We start from the raw sequence: 19,335 nt of genomic DNA, 5'->3' as shown, positions 1-19,335 counted from the left end.
ATATATTATATATATAACTCAAAAATATATTTTTTTAAAGTACACATTACAGTTACATATACTTAAATATAAAATACATTCTAAAATTATTATTTCTTTGGAACATTTTGATTTCATTTTATACTTTTTTAACTTAATTCTTTATATATATATATATATGTACATATTTTTAATTTTTTTCAAATAGAAAAAAAAAAAAAAAAAAAAAAAAAAAGAAAGTGTATACTCATATATATTATATATATATAATATATGTAAATTTTTTTTTTTTTTTTTTTTTTTTTTTTTTTTTTTTTTAAAATGTATATATATAATAATACACTTCAATGGATTACGAAGAAATAATATGTGTGCATTTAAACTTAAAATTTATAATTTTGAAGAATATAGAAAAGGATGATAATTGTTTATGTGATGATTTTGTTATAAATTTACCAGATGTGAATGATATTGATTCATCTAATAGTTCTAAAGGATATTTCATAAAAAAATTTCATGGGCTTTTAAAAAAACGAAAGAAAAATGAATATGAATGTGTTATAAGTGGTACTTTAAATGAGATAGCTAATTTTTTGTATGAGCATATTGAATTATTTATTGAAATAAAAAAAGAAGAAAAAAGGTGCAAAGAAAATGTGGACGATTATGTAGATAATGTTCAAGTTATAGAAAGGAATGGAAAGGAAAATAAGGATGAGAATAAAAGAAGAGATTATCATCATATTGATAATGATAAGATAAATTATAATAACTATAATAGTGATAATAATGATAACTATTGTAATGATAATTATACTTCTGAAGAAGTTTTAAAAAGGAAAAATAAAAATATATTTTCTTATGAAGAAAAAAAGTTGGATAAGAATAAAATTCATTTACTAAAAAGTGTAGATATGCATGATAATTTAAATTTTGACAATGAAAGTATTTATTTCAAATGTTTATTTAGTGATTTAATAAATGATTTCGAATATATACAAAACAAAAAGTATGAAAACATAAGTAATTTTTATATAAGTTCTGATTTGATATTTTCTATATGTTTGAAATTAGAAGAGCATTTAATTGAAAAAGAGGATTTACAAAAAATTTATTTAAAGAATGATAATAATATTCATATGAAATTAGAAAAGTATGATAATAAATATAAACATGTGTTAAATTTATTTCATATGAATAGTATATTTTATTTATATGTTAATTTCAATCAATATAATAAACAGTTTTTTCTAAATAATGATATCGAAGTAGCTATAGGAGAAACAATACAAAATGTAAGTGAAAAGGTAAGACTTGGTGATGATAATTCAAGGGGGGGCGATATCCAAATAGGTTTAAGAGAACGGCATGTGATAAATAATATGAAAGAAAAAAGAGAAATTTTATATAGAGAAAATAAAGAGGAACAATATGATAACATAAGTGATCATCATAATAATAATAATATGGATAATATTAATAATATGCGTGATATTAAGAATGATAAATTAACCCATGGTATTCATCATTTCAATACCGGCTGTCATTTTAGTTTAATATTAGTAGATAATATAAAAGAGCTAGCTGATTATTTTTATATTAATAACTTTTGCTTACATTTTAATGGCATAAAATTATATGTTGATAAAAAAGGTATTTTCACCTTTGATCATATGAAAAATAAAACTGAAGTTAAAGATCAATGGGTGTTTTATAAAGACTCGAAAAAAATAACATATAATTTAAATACGATAAATTCAATTAATAATAATGATAAACCCATAAATATTAGAGCAAGTATCATTTCAATATTTTTAAATACAAGTATAAATAACGGTATGGATTCGTTTGGTTATAGTTCAAGTAGTATAGTTCATCATCCTTATAATATAGATGAATCATATAATAACAATCAGAGTTTATATAAGGATATAATGAATGATGGTGTATCTCCTATTGTTCTAAATAATGATATGACAACATCTAATATGAATAATGCTATATATAATATGATTCCTAATGTTATTCCTAATACTGTATGTAACACGACGTGTAATTTTTTTGTATCAGTAAATAATTGTCATATATTAGAGCTTAGTAATATATATGCAGAGAAAAGAAAAAAGAATGAAAATGAATTTTATTTAAAAATGGAGTCTGATTTGTTTGATGAGAAGTTTAAATCGGAGTTGTATTTATTTAGAGAGAACGCAAAGGTGCCCAAACAATACCACAAAAATAAATAAGATATATATATATTATACATGTATATAATTTTATATATTTTTATATTATATATTTTTAAATATATTTTTTTAAATATATTTTTTTTTTTTTTATATGTTTTATTTTTTTTAATCCAGATTGAACTTAAAGATTGCTATGTGAACCACAATTTTGAAGTAAAGGACGAAGAAGAGCTGTATCATAATTTGGAGGGAAGAAAACTTTTCTTTGAACTTTATATGAAAGAAAAGGAGAGTGAAATAAACATAGGAGTTGGAGAATTTCATATAAACAATATTATAAGTGAATTAAATGAAATAATGATTAAACAGAAGTCTCCACATTATTATAAATTTAATTATAGAGTATGTTTATATTTGAATGTTTTTAAAGAGAAATATTTAACATCCGAATTGAATGTTGAAATATATGTTAGTTTAAAGGAGGACATATTATTAAATAGTTGCATGAGAGGTATAAATAAAAATAAGGATACAAACACAAACAAAAACACAAACAAAAACACAAACAAAAACACAAACATAAAATATAATAATAATAATAAAAAAAATGATGGTGATGATAATATTTATGGTAATCATCAGGTTGTAGATATAAACAGTAATAATAATAATTATAATAATAACAATTTAAATAGTATGCAGAATAATTACAATGATAATTTTAAAAACCTATCAAGCCATACAACAAACACAACACATTTCAATACAAAGAATATACCTAGAAACCTATACGAATTTAAAATATGGAAAGAAAAAGAAGAAGATATGATGAGAAATATTTTAAAGAAAAAAGAAGAACAACTAATTAGAAAGTTTAGTAAGAAGTATGAAATAATGGAAAAGGAAAGAAAAAGCGAATTTGAAAAAAAAAAAAATGAATTAAAAGAAATTATTATAAAAATGAAAGAAGAACAAATAAATATTATTAATAATAAAAATATGTTAAAATTAAAAGACAAAGAATTAAATGAAGAAATATATTCATTAGAAAAAAAACTAAAAAAAATTAAATATGTATATGAAAAATCTTTATATACATTTAAGGAGAAATTAAAAAAAAATGAATTAAATGAAAGTGTAATAAAAGAAAATGATGAATTAAGAAATAACTATAAAAAAGTAATAAAAGAAAATAGATTTTTATTAAAAGAAAAAGATCATATGAAAAATATGTTAAATAAATATAATCATAAAGATAATGTTATAATAAGTAAAACATATTTTCAACAAATTAATCAAGAATTAAAATATTTCAAAGAAAATAATACAAATAATCTTTTATTATTAAATAACAAAAAATATAATGAAAATATACAATCATATATTAAAATGATACATAAAAATAGAAAAAAAAGTTTACAACATATATCCAATTTTATTATACAACTAGAAAATATATATGATTTAATAAATAACGAAATAGTAGAACAACAATTTCATAATATATTAAAAAGTATTAATGATATCAAATATATATTAAATGATGAAATCAAACAAGAAAAAAATATAATGGATATATTGTCATTATCACAATCGCCTAAACTTATGAAAACAAAAAATAACGATCATTATATATCAAACAGTTATATGTTAGAAGAAAAACAGAATGAAAAGGTTCTTCAAAACGATACATTGTTTGAAGAACATATATATAAACACAATCATCCTCAACAAAAGGAAAAAAAAAACCAACAAGAACAACAACAAGAACAACAACAAGAACAACAACAAGAACAACAACACAATAACAACAATAATAATAATAATAATACATTTAAAGATAATCCATTGAGTAAAAAAAAAGAGCTTCTTCTTCCATGTGTAGACAAAAAAAAAAAATTAAATAATATATATACATCCAAGGATGAGAAAAAAATAAAAAATACAAAATTATTTATGGTAAAGGATAAATCTAATGTTATAACAAAAAAAATACACGACAAAAAAAATAATAAAGTTATTGAAAATTTAAAGAGTGAAATTAGTAGACTAATACAAACGGGTATATATAATGAAGACGACGAAATAATTATAAGTATGAAAAAAAAGTTAAACGCATTAGTAAATTAAAAAAAAATACTGTAGAAATGAATAAACATATTATAAATATATTATAAATATATTATATATGCAAATGTTTCATCAAATGGTTAAGGCCATTTCAATAAAACCATATTTATGAATTTTTTTTTCAAAAAAAAAAAAAAAAAAAAAAAATATATATATATTAAAATAAATACATACATACATATATATAATACATAATTATCTTCAATGTGATCACTTAAAATGTATATTTGATATGTTAATTTTTTTATAAAGTATATATTTTTTTTTATGTTTTATATATAATTCTTTCCTCTAATATTATAAAAAATATTATTATATATATATTATATATATTATGTATATATGAAAAAAAAAGAGAATACCAATAAATTGTAGGCCATTTTTAATATATATAATAATAATATATTATATATATATATATTATATGTATATAATAAAATATATAATTATTAATACGTGAAATATAATATATATATATTAATAAATATGTTTTCGTTTGGAATATTTTTTTTAATTTTTAATTTTTTTAATTTTTTTAATTTTTTTAATTTTTTAATTTTTCAATTTTTTAATTTTTTTTTTTTTTTTTTTTTTTTTTTGCTTTCACCTTTTCTCTTAACCCCTTTTGAGTTAATAACTTATAAAAAATATATATATTATTATATATATATATATAATATATATTTTATATTTTATATATTTCTTTATTTTTTTATTTCCCTGTATCATCAAGTTCTCTTATTTTTGTTTTTATATAAATATCTATTTTGCTTTTTTGAATTTGTCAATTATTTAATATATATATATACATATATATGTATGTATATTTTTTATTTTTATTTTATTTTATTTTTTTTGTTGAAAAAAAACATGAAACTTTTAAAATAATGAGAACAATAGGTATTTATTTGTATGAATATTAATGATGAGGAGATTTCCTTTTCTTTTTAATCCTACATATAATAATATAATTAATTCAATTGTTCGAATGTATTATATATATATATATTAATATATATAATATTTCTTCATAGAGTGAACTGATAAAATTTTATATATAATTATAATACCCTGGAATGATTTAAGTTTCTAATTGCTTTTTTGAAAAAAGTATTATTTAATATATATACATATAGATATAAGAATTCTTAAAAAAAAAAAAATATATATATATATATATAATAAATCCACTGAACACATTCTAAGGTATTATATATATATATATATATATGTATATATGTCATATTACTATTGTGTGATATGTTTATATTTTTGTTTAAAAATGATATGATGTAAGAAATCGATGTGTCATTAATTCTAATGCCAACATAATAATAAAAATAATAATAATATGTAATTCATGTAAAAAATTAAATATATTTTTTTTTATTTGTACATGATATAAATAAATTAATAATTTTTATTTTCATAAGAATAAAATAATGATGGAAAGTGATGAGCATGATGAATATAAGGATTACAAATGCATAAGTTATGGTCTTCTTTTAAAAAAGATAGCTAAGAGATCTATCAATGATTGGTTTTTTTTTTGTGAGAGAGTTGATAATGATAGTGGAGAAAATTATGATTATTTACGAAGTGCATTAATACAATATTGTAGACATATGAGAGAATGTTTTTTAAAAATATTAGAAATAGATAAATATCGAGAACGTAATAAAGAAATTAATGATTTAATTAAATATATACTTGAGAGTAAACAAACATATGAAGAATTCAAAACAAAATATCAATATGATTTATATATGACAAAATTAAAAACAATTCCATTACAAATAAATGAAAATAATATATTATGTGCTATAGATATATTATCAACAAAAAGATATACTAGATTTCCTTTATTATTTAAAGAAATATTAAAAAATCCGAATGAATGTTTTTTACCTAATTTAAATAAATATCAAATGAATATTTTGAAAAAAAGAATAATAGATGAATTCTTAATTAATTATTATATATCTAAAATACCAAAAAAAAAAGTAGATTTTATTTTTTCACATGGTATATTAGATTTAGAAATAATAAATGAAGTTAGGATATCTCTTATTAGTGACTTTTTAAATGTGAAAATATTAAATGTAGACATATTATTTCTACACACTATGAATCTGAGTGAATCTCACAATCTTATATTAAGCAACCTAATAAATTATCATCTGCTTCAAAAACAGCAACAGTGTTATAGTAACTATATAACTTCTAAAGAACAAATGAATGAAAAAGAGGATATATCAACAGGTCGCATGGAACACATCGAAGGAGCAAAAAATTTTGAGGGTTATCTATCTCCATGGGGCGACAAGATTGAAAAGGACCAAAATGGTGGTGATAATAAAGATAATGTTGGTGATAAAATGGGTGATAATAAAGATAATGTTGGTGATAAAATGGGTGATAATAAAGATAATGTTGGTGATAAAATGAGTGATAATAAAGATAATGTTGGTGATAAAATGAGTGATAATAAATATAATGGTGATGATAATTCACATTATAGTGATAATTCACTTTATAGTGATAATTCACTTTATAGTGATAATTCACATTATAGTAATAATCCACATAGTAGTAATAAATCTCATGAGGGTGATGATAAAACTTATGAATTAAATAATTTTATAGATTATATACTTAAAAAAGAAAAAAAGAAAGAAAGATGTCATCATGAAAAAAATAATAGTATTGAAAAATATTATGTAAAAAATGTAAGTACAAAAAAAGCACAACTACAACTTAGTGATATTTTTTATGAAATATATAAGCTTAGTCATTTTTATTGTAGTATTCAAATATTAGAATTTTATAAAGGTTGTATAAATCAATATAATTCTTATAATTATAAAAAAAAGAAATTTCAATTATATAAAGTATTTAAAAATAATAATATTGAATACACACCTTCTTGTTATAATTACACATTAAATGATAATGATGTTTTTTTACATTTGGATATACAATTATATGACATTGATTTAACAGATTCTATTATATATACATATTTTAAGAAAAGAAAAAATAATACACCAATTTTTATAAATGAAATGAATAAAAATAAAATTATTTTAAAATTTATATTAAATAATTTAAATGGAAATATTCAAGTTTTTATGTGGCCATTTAGTTATTTTTCTAATAAAAATGAAAAAAATAAAAAAAATAAAAAAAATAAAAAAAATGAAAAAAATGAAAAAAATGAAAAAAATAATAAAAATGAAAAAAATGAAAAAAATATTATTTTTAAAAATATTTTATCATATTACGAATATGTAATATGTTTTTATATGAAGAAAAAAATTAAAAATATTTTATCTTATAATCCTTATTATATTCATATAGAAAATTGGTATAACAAAATTGGTTATTGCATTGTATTCTTTTTATTTTCTATACTGAAAATATTTTCTACTTGTCATGATGATACGACTCTACTTTTATCTAGGAAGCACATATATTATTTAAAGGATTCCTTAGAAAAAAGTGAGTATTCATATAAGACAGGTGTAATAAATATACATGATTTATTGTTAGATTATTTTTTTGACTTACATTTTATAAAGGAGGAGTTGAAATGTCAAGATATACATGGAAATATTCAAATTAAAGAAATAGATGACCATAGTAATTATCAAGAAAATAATAATATATTAAACTTTTTAACATTAATTAATTTGAAGAAAGAAAATGAAAACTCATATATATTAAGATATATATTTTATAATCAAAAGATTGATTTATTTATAAATATGATAAAAGAAAAGTTAGTATTTAAATGTCACTGGGATAGTGATATATTTATAAATATGATTAGTTTATCTTATAATTTAAAATTGATTATATATATATTATATTTATTGAAATATTATTCTTCATATATTTATTTATACAAAATTTTAAAAGAACGATTTCAAGTAAGACCTGGTAAAATGGAAAATTTTACTTTTAATAAAAAGGATTTATATCCAAATATTTTTTTTCACAAATTAATGTTATATTATTTTTTAAAGAAATCGGACTATTCATCTAATCTAGTACTAACAAAATTTTTGGAGCAATTTTTTTCTTATATTGATTTTTATTTTTATATTTATTCGGGTGAGCAAACTAATTTGGAGGCACAACTAAAAAGGGAATTGGAAAGGGGGAAAAAAATAAATAATGTGAAAAAGGTGGATGATAATATGAATAGATATGATGATAATATGAATAAACATACAAATCATTTGAATGACAAAGATAATTATAATAATAAAGACATCTTTATAGAAAACACCATAGGTGATAAACAGAATTTCTCTTATAGAAAAAATTTTGTATCCATCTTTTATTATACTTTATATATAAATAAAAATACACCCATACTATTATGCATATTAATAGAAAGAGGCTATATATTTTGCTCTTATATTATTATAACATTTGAAAATATGAAAAAAGAAAATATAGAAAAAGAAAATAGAGGAGGTACATATGAAGAAGATATGAATAAGACATTTAAAAAAAATAATAGTTTTATAATACCCTTAATTCATAAAAAATATATTCTTTCCTCAGACATGCATTTATATTTTGATAGTTTGAAAGATTTGATTGATAATTATTCTAATATGTTTATTAATTTATATAATATATTAAAAGTTAATTTTTTCTGTCCCTTATTTTCTGATGCCTTTGATTTTTCTACTCATATAATGATAAATAGAAAGGACAAAAGAAGAAATGATGAAATGAAGAATGTGAGAGGAACTAATATGAAAAGGGATGAACAAAAAGGATATATAGACAATATTATTCATAATAATAATAGTAATAATAATAGTAATAGTAATAATAATAGTAATAGTAATAGTAATAATAATACACCTTGTTATATGTACCAATTTTTTGGTGAACATAATTATATTAATTTCATAAGGCAAAAGAAAAAATGTGCCCTAGATTTACAATATTATATAAATAAAAAGAAAAATAAAAATTGTTATGAATATCCAGAAAATTATATTAATAATTATATGCTACATTTATATACATTATTCAATAAATCATATGCTATGAATAATGATTACAACATGAACAAGCAAGATAACAATAATAAATTAAATTACCTTTTAATAAAAATGGATAGTACTGGTTCTCTTTTTTTTAAAATGCCAATAAAAGAAAAAAGATATATGAAAATAAATAATTTGGATGTGATAAAAAATAGGGAGTTATTCATATATCATAAATGTTTAGTTATAAATATGAAACTGGAAAAAAAAACAAAAAAAAAAAATAAATGTAACAATGAAATACAAAATGATCATAATGGTAGTATAAATTCAGCATGCATAGTACAAGAAAATAAATTAATAAAAAATGAAGATCAAATAAATCACATTAAAGATATAAATGTGATGAATAAAGATTTATGTTGTAATATAGTTAGTGATGAAAAAGATGAAGAACATATATCAAATAATATAACAACTTCGAATGAAAATAAAATAAATAATTGGGTTTTAATTAAAAAAATGTATATATTATTAAATGATGAATGTAATAAGTTCAATATCTTAACTATATTTTCATGTATCATAAAAAGTTGTTATGCTTTATATTTTTCAAACGAGCTTTATTATTTAGAAAATAAAATAATGCCTTCAATTTTTGTTGTAAGAAATAGTAATATATATAATATTGATATTACATATCATTGTAATTATAATAAAGATATAACATGCTTTATAAGTTTAAATTTTTTGAATAATGATTATTATTATGATGATGATGATAATATAAAAAATGAATTATATAAAAACAATAATAATATTATAGAAAAAGAAGAAATATTAAATAATAGTCATAATACATTTAAAAGAAATAGTATAAATGATATGAGAACATTTACTACATTTAATGATATATTAAAGAAATTATTATTTATTGATATATCTGTTAAGAATCCAATTAATTGTTTAAACAACATTTATATTAAAGAAAAAAATAATTTATATCTATATTTAGAAAAAAAAAAAAGTATATTTAATTTATTAAAATTAATATGTTTTACATATGAATTTCATCATTATTTTTATATTTTAATAAATAAAACAAATGAACATTTAAGAAATATACATTTCTTAAATATTATAGATCCGTCTATCCTATTTGATATTCAATATGAAAATCTATTTACAATAAATTTGATATGTAAAGATATATATATATATAATAGTAATTTATCTTTTTATATTTTATTACATCCTGAATATTATTCTAAAATTCTAATCATACCGCATTTAATAACTTATTATAATAAAAATCATAGGAATGAACTGAGCATCATCAAAAAAAAAAATTATTTTTTTAAAAATTTTAAATGTCATGATTTATTCAAAAATAAACAACAAAATTATAATGATTCATTTGTCAACATAAAAAGGGATGGAGAAATAATACAAGAAAATTTATCATCAGCTCGTTCAGTTCATATAGATCCCTTATTGAATAATCAAAATGTATGTATTGATAATATGGATGAAGAAGATTTATTTATTTATTTATTTTTAAACTATTGTAATTTAATAAATTTTAATATAACCAATACTAATTTGTCACAAGATTGTCATGATAACATATCAGATTTAAATAAAACAAAAAATAAAAATGAAGAATATTTTTGTTCTTCTCCACCTACAAAGGTCCTTACTACTAAAATTGATGAGGTATTATTATTTTCATCAAATTATTTGAACGATTTTGAAGAATATGAGATATTTATATCAAATATAAAATATTTATTAAAAATAAAAAATAAGATAATATCATCAGAACTATTTTTTTTCTCTCCATATTTTCTTCCAACCATATTATATAATCTATTTGAATTTTTAAGGACATTCGGAGTGTGGCTAACATTAATATGTAGACTAAAAAATGATTACACAGATATTAAATTAAGACGTGATAAAAATATAAGTAATATATTTCAATATATCACAGCTAGGAAGAATAAGAACCCTTGTGATCATGAACCCAATCCTGGAGAAACAAATATGAATACAGATTATAATGATAATGATAATAATAATAATAATAATAATAATGATACAATAAAAAAAGAAGCAAGTGATAATCAGAATGATCATATTTATATACATTTAATATGGAATATATATAATGTTAGAACGTTATACATAGAAAGATTAAAAAATGATAGAAAGATAAATAATGCCAAGAGGAATTATGAAACCTTTCATAGTAATATCAATGAAATATTTAATGATAATACTAATTGTCAAAATAGAAATGTAGAAGATAATAAAGAGGAAACTATAGAAGATATTATGAAATATAAAAAATTAAAAACAAATGAAGATGATCAAAAGGTTGATAATATATGTATACAAGTAACAGATAATAATATAATGCAGATAAATGAAGAAAAAAAAAAACAAAAAACAAAAAATAAAGAATATACACCAAATGAAGAACAAGATAATATAAATTTAATAAATCAGAATGACAATATGTATATATATTCATTGATAAATAATACACTCATTTTGAATAACATAGATATAAAAAAATGGAAATATCTTATAAATTCTTATTGTTTTAATAATTTTATAATGTTTTTACAAACAACACAAAATAAATATTTGATTCATAAAAGTTTGATAAAAAAAGCATTTTTTTTAAGAAGTTTAAAATTTGATGATTTCAATGATATAAAATCTTATTATAACAAGGTAAAGAAAATTAATTATTGTGATAAGAATTATAAGAATGATAAAGTGGATATGCCACAACAGTATATACAATATATTAAAGAGGATCAAAAGGAAAAGGAACTTATAAATTTTGATCATATTATTAATTATATGACTAATAATATATGGAAATCTCAAATACATTATTTGTCTCATGGAATTACCTTATACTTTGAAAATGTGGGCGAGGAGGTTGATGAGGACGATACTTGGTTTTATTGTCTTCAAAAAAAAAAAAAAAAAAATACTGATATGAATAAAAATATAGATGACAATAAAAATATAGATGACAATAAAAATATAGATGACAATAAAAATATAGATGACAATAAAAATATAGATGACAATAAAAATATAGATGACAATAAAAATATAGATGACAATAAAAATATAGATAACAATAAAAATATAGATAACAATAAAAATATTTATAACCATCAAAATATTTATAACCATCAAAGTAATGATGATGGTGGGGAGTGTTCATCAAAATTTTTCATCTTATATAATGATAATATTTTAAAAGAAAAGTGTGAAATAAATTGCTCATTAAATATAATATATAAATATGTGAGAATATGGTTATTAAGATTAAAGTTACAAGACGTTGATGTTTTTTTTTATATAATGAATGAAATAATTAATGATAAAAAAAAGATTTGTGAATTTTCTTCATTAGTTTTTAATTCTGTTTTATCTTATTATGAACATTTATATTTTTGGCTATCAACTAATACAGATGTTTTGTGTTCCCCTTTTATAGAGACACAATTTAGTATGAGAGAAGAGAAAGATATCATACATGATAATATAAATAATGTTGAAAAATCAGATTTGTTTTTAAAAAATAAAAAAAAAAAAGAAATAAAAAATAATGATAAGAAATTTCTTGAAATAAATATTCCATTAATAATAAAAGAAAAAGTTGATGAAAAAAATATTCATATGGAGAATATATTAAAATATAATAATAATGATTTAAAAATAATATATAATGATATGAATAATTCAATGGATATATTATTAAATAATGAAGATGATAAAGAAAATATAAATAATTATATAAATAATAATATGAAAAATTTGAATGATAATTCAAATTATAAAAATAAAGATATAAATTCAAATATGTTAAATAGTTTAAATTATTCTACTATTAATTATAATAATATTAAAATTAATTATAAAATATGGAGATATATGCCTAGCCCATTCAAAATAATATCATATAATAAAAATAAATTAGATATATTAAATAAAAATAATGATCATATCATTTTAAGTTTTCAAATTTCTTCTTTACCTGTAAAAAATTTAAAAGATGTATATATAAATAATGAGCCATTTATTAAATTCCTTGTAACGAATAATATTGATTTAAATATAGCTCATGAAAGAGTTATGAATATTTTACAAACATATAATTTAAAACCAAACTATTCATTAGTAGCTACACAAACTATTCTCCACATTTCAACATTTGAATTATTGCTCAAGGCTAATCAAAAAAAGGAATGAACATTTTTTTTTTTATACAAATGTTTCATCATTATTTGGAAATTAATTCTTACACACACAAATAAAAATGAACAAAAAAATAAAATTTTTTTGAATATTTTTAAAAAGACCTAAAAAAGGGGGTATTAATAAATATGTACAATATATATATAATTATTTATTTTATTTTTACTTTGTCAAATATTTATATATCTATAATTTTGTTATTTTTTTTTAAACAAATAAATATACACATATATATATATATATATATTTATTTATTTATTTATATTTATATTTTCATTTTCATTTTAATAACATTAAAAAAATGAACAAATACTTAAAAGCGTCGAATTTAATTTATATTTGTGCCTCTCTGGGTATTCATTCCATATTTTTTAAAAAGGAAAAAAGAACAAATAATAAAAATTTAGGCCATATTAAAAATTTCATAAAATTAAAAAATATAATATTCTTAACATCTTGTGAAGTTACCCCCGATCCAAAAGAAGAAGAAAAAAAAAAGAATTATGATAGGTATCACAATGAATTATTTAAAAATAAAACAAATCAAAATAATATACACATTGCTAATAATGAAGTAGTAAATTATTTGGATGAATTATATAAAGAAAATAAAAATGAAAATATAATTACAAAGGGGGATGAGGAAGAGGTAAATTTTAATTCATCAAGTATTTTGTCATCTTTCGTTGATGATAATAAAAATGTAAACCATAAAAATGATAATGATAAATGTATAAACGATAAATATGATAGTGATAAATGTATAAATGATCAATATGTTAATGATCAATATGATAGTGATAAATGTATAAATGATCAATATATTGAATCCGAAAGAGTTGAAGAAAATATAAAATTAAGTGAAGATATAATAAATATAATTGAAAACATTTTAAACAAATATAATGTTGTTTTATTTATGAAAGGGACAGCTTTAAATCCTTATTGTAAATATAGTAAACAAGCTATTCATATTCTAAAATTAAATAAAGTAAAAGAAATTCATACTGTCAATATTTTAGATAATCAACAATTAAGAAATGCTTTAAAAATATATTCTAATTGGCCTACATTTCCTCAATTATATGTTAACCAAAAATTTGTAGGTGGCATAGATAAGTTGCAAGAATTACATGACCAAAATAAATTCAAAGATATAATATAACATATATATGTATATATTTATATATATATATATATATTTATATATGTATGTTTATATAATATGTATATATTTATATATATATGTATATTTTTATATATGTCCATTTTTTTTTTTTTTTTTTTTTTTTTTTTTTTTTTTTTTAAATAAGGGCGTTTTCAAATGTATTTGTAATTTTTTGTACAAAATAAAAAATATATATTTTATAAAAAACACAAATAAAAAAATAATTACACATATATAATATATGTGAACAAAAAAACAAAATTAAAATAAGAAAGAAATGTATATATAATAAATTATATATATATATATATAATATATGTATGTATGTATGTATTTATTTATTTATTTTTTTTTTTTTTCCCCCCCCCACTCTTATTATGTCCTTGTGGTATATTTTATCAACTTATACTCAAAAGATTAAATTAAAAAAGTCATATGGGAATAGTTTCCATATGATATGTTTTTTTTTAGGAATATAAAAATGAAAGGAATTATTATATTTATCAAAAAATTCATATAAATATTCATTATATATAATTTCATCACCATAAATTAAACTTGCTTCTGGTACATAAGCAAAATGGAAAAGTTCCTGATCATTTTGATTAGTATGATTTTCTTTTTTTTCTTCTTCATCTTGATAATTTTTATTATATTTTAATTTGTCATTAGTATCATAATACATTTTATTTTTATTATTTCTATATTTATCATGCTGATTAAAATGATACCCATAATAATCATCATCATTATTAATATTATTATTATTAATATTATTATTATTAATATTAATATTATTATTCACATTTTTATTTTTCTTGATATGTACATTTTCATTTTCCTTATTCCCTTTGTTACATTTCTTTCTATTTTGATCCTTAGTATAACAAAATACATTTTCATTTGTTTTTTTCTTCTTGTTATTTATTAAGAGAAGATAATGAACGGTATTTTGAAATTCAGGGGGATATTCAGAGAATGATTTTTTTTTCCATTCATTAGGAGCAAAACATGAATAATCCCAACTAATAACTACAGCTTGATAATTCCAGTATTTATGTCTTACAATATTTCCAATATGAAATATGGGAGTGGATTTATAAATTCGTTTTCTTACATAATTGCCTAAACCGAAATGATAATTTTTTCCAAATATTATTTCTGTATCTTTGGGTATAGCTTCAAAAGAAAGGAAATTTTTATTTTTAAATATTTTATTTTGTAACACATAAAATTCAAACAAATTCATTTTATCATCATTACTAATAAAATGATCATTCTTTAATATATCTTCTTTATTGAAAAAAAAATTACGAAATGTATATCCATTCGGATTTTTATCAGATGATCTATTTTGATCATTCCACATATTATTCATATTATTCAAATTATTCATATGGTTCATATTATTCATATTATTCAAATTATTCATATTATTCAAATTATTCATATTATTCATATTATTCAAATTATTCATATTATTCATATTATTCATATGGTTCATATTATTCATATTATTCATATTATTCTCATTAGTTATATTACTACTTATAATTTTAGGTATATCATCCCTCTTATTATACATAATATTATTAAACATATTGTTGGCCCACTTATCCTGAAGCTGAGAACTAGCTGCATATATATTCCTAAAACATTTTACTGTCTCATTTTTTGATTTCATTGGCATATGTAACATTGGATGAGCACACACATATGGTGATGTCATATGGACATAATAATGACACTCAGTTGATTGAAAGACATTAACAACTTTTGTTTGTGTTCCACTTTTATAATTTAAAGAACAATCAAAATATATGGTCGTTAAGAAATCATGAACTTCGTCTAACGAATCTATACATTTCCCTCCTTTCAAATCAAACGCTAAAGCTTTATAAAAACTGCCATTTCCATATTTCAGTACCTCCAGTGGCTTGTCAATTATATAGGAACTTACATATGGCATACGGTGTGCTGAGGAAGAAAAGTAGGCCGAAAGGGAGGTAATATAAAAAGGAGTATAAGACACATTAAATGATGATGGAAATAAATTTGGAGGTGATAAGGTACTTGATGAGGATACACTTTTGGCAGTAGAAGTATTATTTGGTGTTAAATTGTTTGGTGTTAAATTGTTTGGTGTTAAATTGTTTGGTGTTAAATTGTTTGGTGTTAAATTATTTGGTGTTAAATTATTTGGTGTTATCATATTATTTGGTGTACCCATATTATTTGGTGTTAAATTATTTGGTGTTAAATTGTTTGGTGTTAAATTGTTTGGTGTTAAATTATTCGGTGTTATCATATTATTTGTTGTACCCATATTATTTTGTGTTATCATATTATTTGGTGTAGCCATATTATTTGACGATAAAGCAGTTTTTATAGTAAATTCCTCTAGAGATGATAATATTTGTTGAGAAGTTAATGTTTTTTTATTTGGATAATCATATTTTACATGTGCTATATTTGAATTATTTTTATTGGTTGATGACACAAACTTTTGTTGTGTATTGAAAGAATTGGGTGTTGAAATGTGTGTTTTTTTCAATTTATTATAATATTCCAAATTTTTTTTCATCATATGATTAGATTTGAGAACAGGGAAGATATCATACATTTTTTCATAAAAGGGTTTACCTTGATTAAGTGAATTATATGAAGATCCTAATAAAACTAATGGATATTTTTCTTTTCCAAAAACATTTTTTTTATATTGAATAACACTATAAGGTAAACATATTTCAAACATTGTATCATCTTCTCTAATAAAATGATGACATTTATTCATTAGATTTTTTAAAAGAAAAAAATTTGGTGGATTTATTTTCTCAGTATAATTACAAAACATATAACCACTTAATGTAATACGATATAAATATATAGCATCAGGATAATATAAATTTAAATTATGTATTAATTTCTGTTTTAATGATTTATAATATTGTTCAGAATATTGATAATTAGAAAATGATTTAAAAAAATATACATCATTATCTATTAATCTTTTTATTATAATATTATATAATTTTGTAATTGTTGTATTTATATGTTCATATATTTGAAAAATAAATGGATAATATATATTATATAACTTTTCAAAACTATTAACTCTTAAATTATTATTACCACATAAAAAAAGTACTTCAAAAAAATATTTGCCATCACTATAATATTGTACTACCGTATTATTAGAAAATAATAAATCTTTGCCTATAGCATAATTTGATATAGTAATATGTTTTTTATGTTTAGTAGGATATCTTTTAGTTATAAATGATATAGATTTATTTAAACATATTTTTAATATATTTCCATTAGAAAATGCATCAACACATGTATTATTTATAGTTAACATTTTTCCTTTTATTATATGATTCTTTAATAATATATCATCATTAATATTATTATATATTCTATATTTATGATATGCATTCATTTTATGTTTATAAAAAATATAATCATATAACTTTTGAAAATTACAACTAAATGTCTTATTTAATTTATCAGCCTTTTCATTTCTTTCCTTCCAAAAGGAATCATAAGGATATTTGTTTTTTTTTTGGTTTTTTTTTTTTTTTTTTTTTAATTCTTTCGAATATTTATCATTTAATCTATTCAATGCCTTATTACATATCCAACCTTTATTATTACTACTTTGCTTAGGACTTGTATTATCATCAATATCTTTTATAATATTATTCTTAACTTCATTTCCTTTTATATTCAGCCAGTTATCCACATTGTGATATTCAATTTCGTAGTTATCTTCCTCTAGATATAAATTATAGTTCATATTGTTATAATTATTATATGAATATTTTATAAGGTAGTTTTTCCTTAGCTGTTCTTCAACATAATCATAAATATTATACTTTGTATAATAATCATTATTAATTTGATAGTCACCATTATTGTCAATATGTTTATTATAAATATAATTATAATTATTATAATTATTATTATTATTATTATTGTTGTTATATTTTTTTTTATTATTGTTATTTTTTTTTTTATTATTATTATTGTTTACTCCTTTTTGTTCGTCAACCCCATCAGGGTAAAACTCATCGACATTTTTCAACAAATCATATTTTTCACAGGTATCAAAACTATCAGACTTATCTAATATACAAAGAAAGGAATCCTTTCCTACAGTTATGTTCGTATATTTTAAGGATCTATCTAAATTAATTAAGGCACTAGGTACACTATAATCTAGTTGTATCTGATATTTTGTATTCAAGAAACATATGCAAACCAACACGTTTACAATAATAACAAGAAAGGTAAACATCTTTTTTATTATATCATATTTACTCTGATATTTTTCATTATTCGATATATTAATATATATATATATATATATATATATATATATATAATATAACTTGAAATTAGAAAAAAAAAAAAAAAATACAAAATGTACTTAAATTATTAATTGTTAATAATATATATATATATATATATATATGTGTTAGAGTTTTTTTTTTTTTTTTTTTTTCTTTTTTTTTTTTTATTTTTTTTTTATACTTTTATTCTTTTTTATATATAATAAATAATTTTA

General features: G+C 19.2%; 4 protein-coding genes across 4 annotated transcripts; 3 read left to right on the top strand and 1 right to left on the bottom strand.

The window, feature by feature from the left end:
- Positions 1-326: 326 nt before the first annotated feature.
- PGSY75_0709400 (Cg7 protein) lies at positions 327-4,298 on the top strand (the record flags this gene model as incomplete). Its single annotated transcript, XM_018784957.1, has 2 exons — positions 327-2,195; positions 2,343-4,298. The coding sequence occupies 2 exons, from the start codon at positions 327-329 to the stop codon at positions 4,296-4,298; spliced, it is 3,825 nt and encodes a 1,274-aa protein (XP_018642458.1).
- A 1,442-nt stretch (positions 4,299-5,740) lies between these two features.
- PGSY75_0709300 (Cg2 protein) lies at positions 5,741-13,591 on the top strand (the record flags this gene model as incomplete). Its single annotated transcript, XM_018784956.1, has 1 exon — positions 5,741-13,591. One exon carries the CDS (start codon positions 5,741-5,743, stop codon positions 13,589-13,591), a length of 7,851 nt encoding a protein of 2,616 aa, XP_018642457.1.
- A 307-nt stretch (positions 13,592-13,898) lies between these two features.
- On the top strand, positions 13,899-14,762 carry PGSY75_0709200 (Cg6 protein; the record flags this gene model as incomplete). Its single annotated transcript, XM_018784955.1, has 1 exon — positions 13,899-14,762. The coding sequence occupies one exon, from the start codon at positions 13,899-13,901 to the stop codon at positions 14,760-14,762; it is 864 nt and encodes a 287-aa protein (XP_018642456.1).
- A 412-nt stretch (positions 14,763-15,174) lies between these two features.
- Positions 15,175-19,065, bottom strand: PGSY75_0709100 (Cg1 protein; the record flags this gene model as incomplete). The annotated part of the gene is made up of 1 exon (XM_018784954.1): positions 15,175-19,065. One exon carries the CDS (start codon positions 19,063-19,065, stop codon positions 15,175-15,177), a length of 3,891 nt encoding a protein of 1,296 aa, XP_018642455.1.
- Positions 19,066-19,335: the final 270 nt, after the last annotated feature.

The sequence above is a fragment of the Plasmodium gaboni genome, chromosome 7, assembly GCF_001602025.1.
Source record: "Plasmodium gaboni strain SY75 chromosome 7, whole genome shotgun sequence".
In the NCBI taxonomy this organism is placed as follows: domain Eukaryota; phylum Apicomplexa; class Aconoidasida; order Haemosporida; family Plasmodiidae; genus Plasmodium; species Plasmodium gaboni.
Note: the sequence above shows the minus strand (reverse complement) of the source record. Positions and strands in the feature narration are given on the sequence as shown.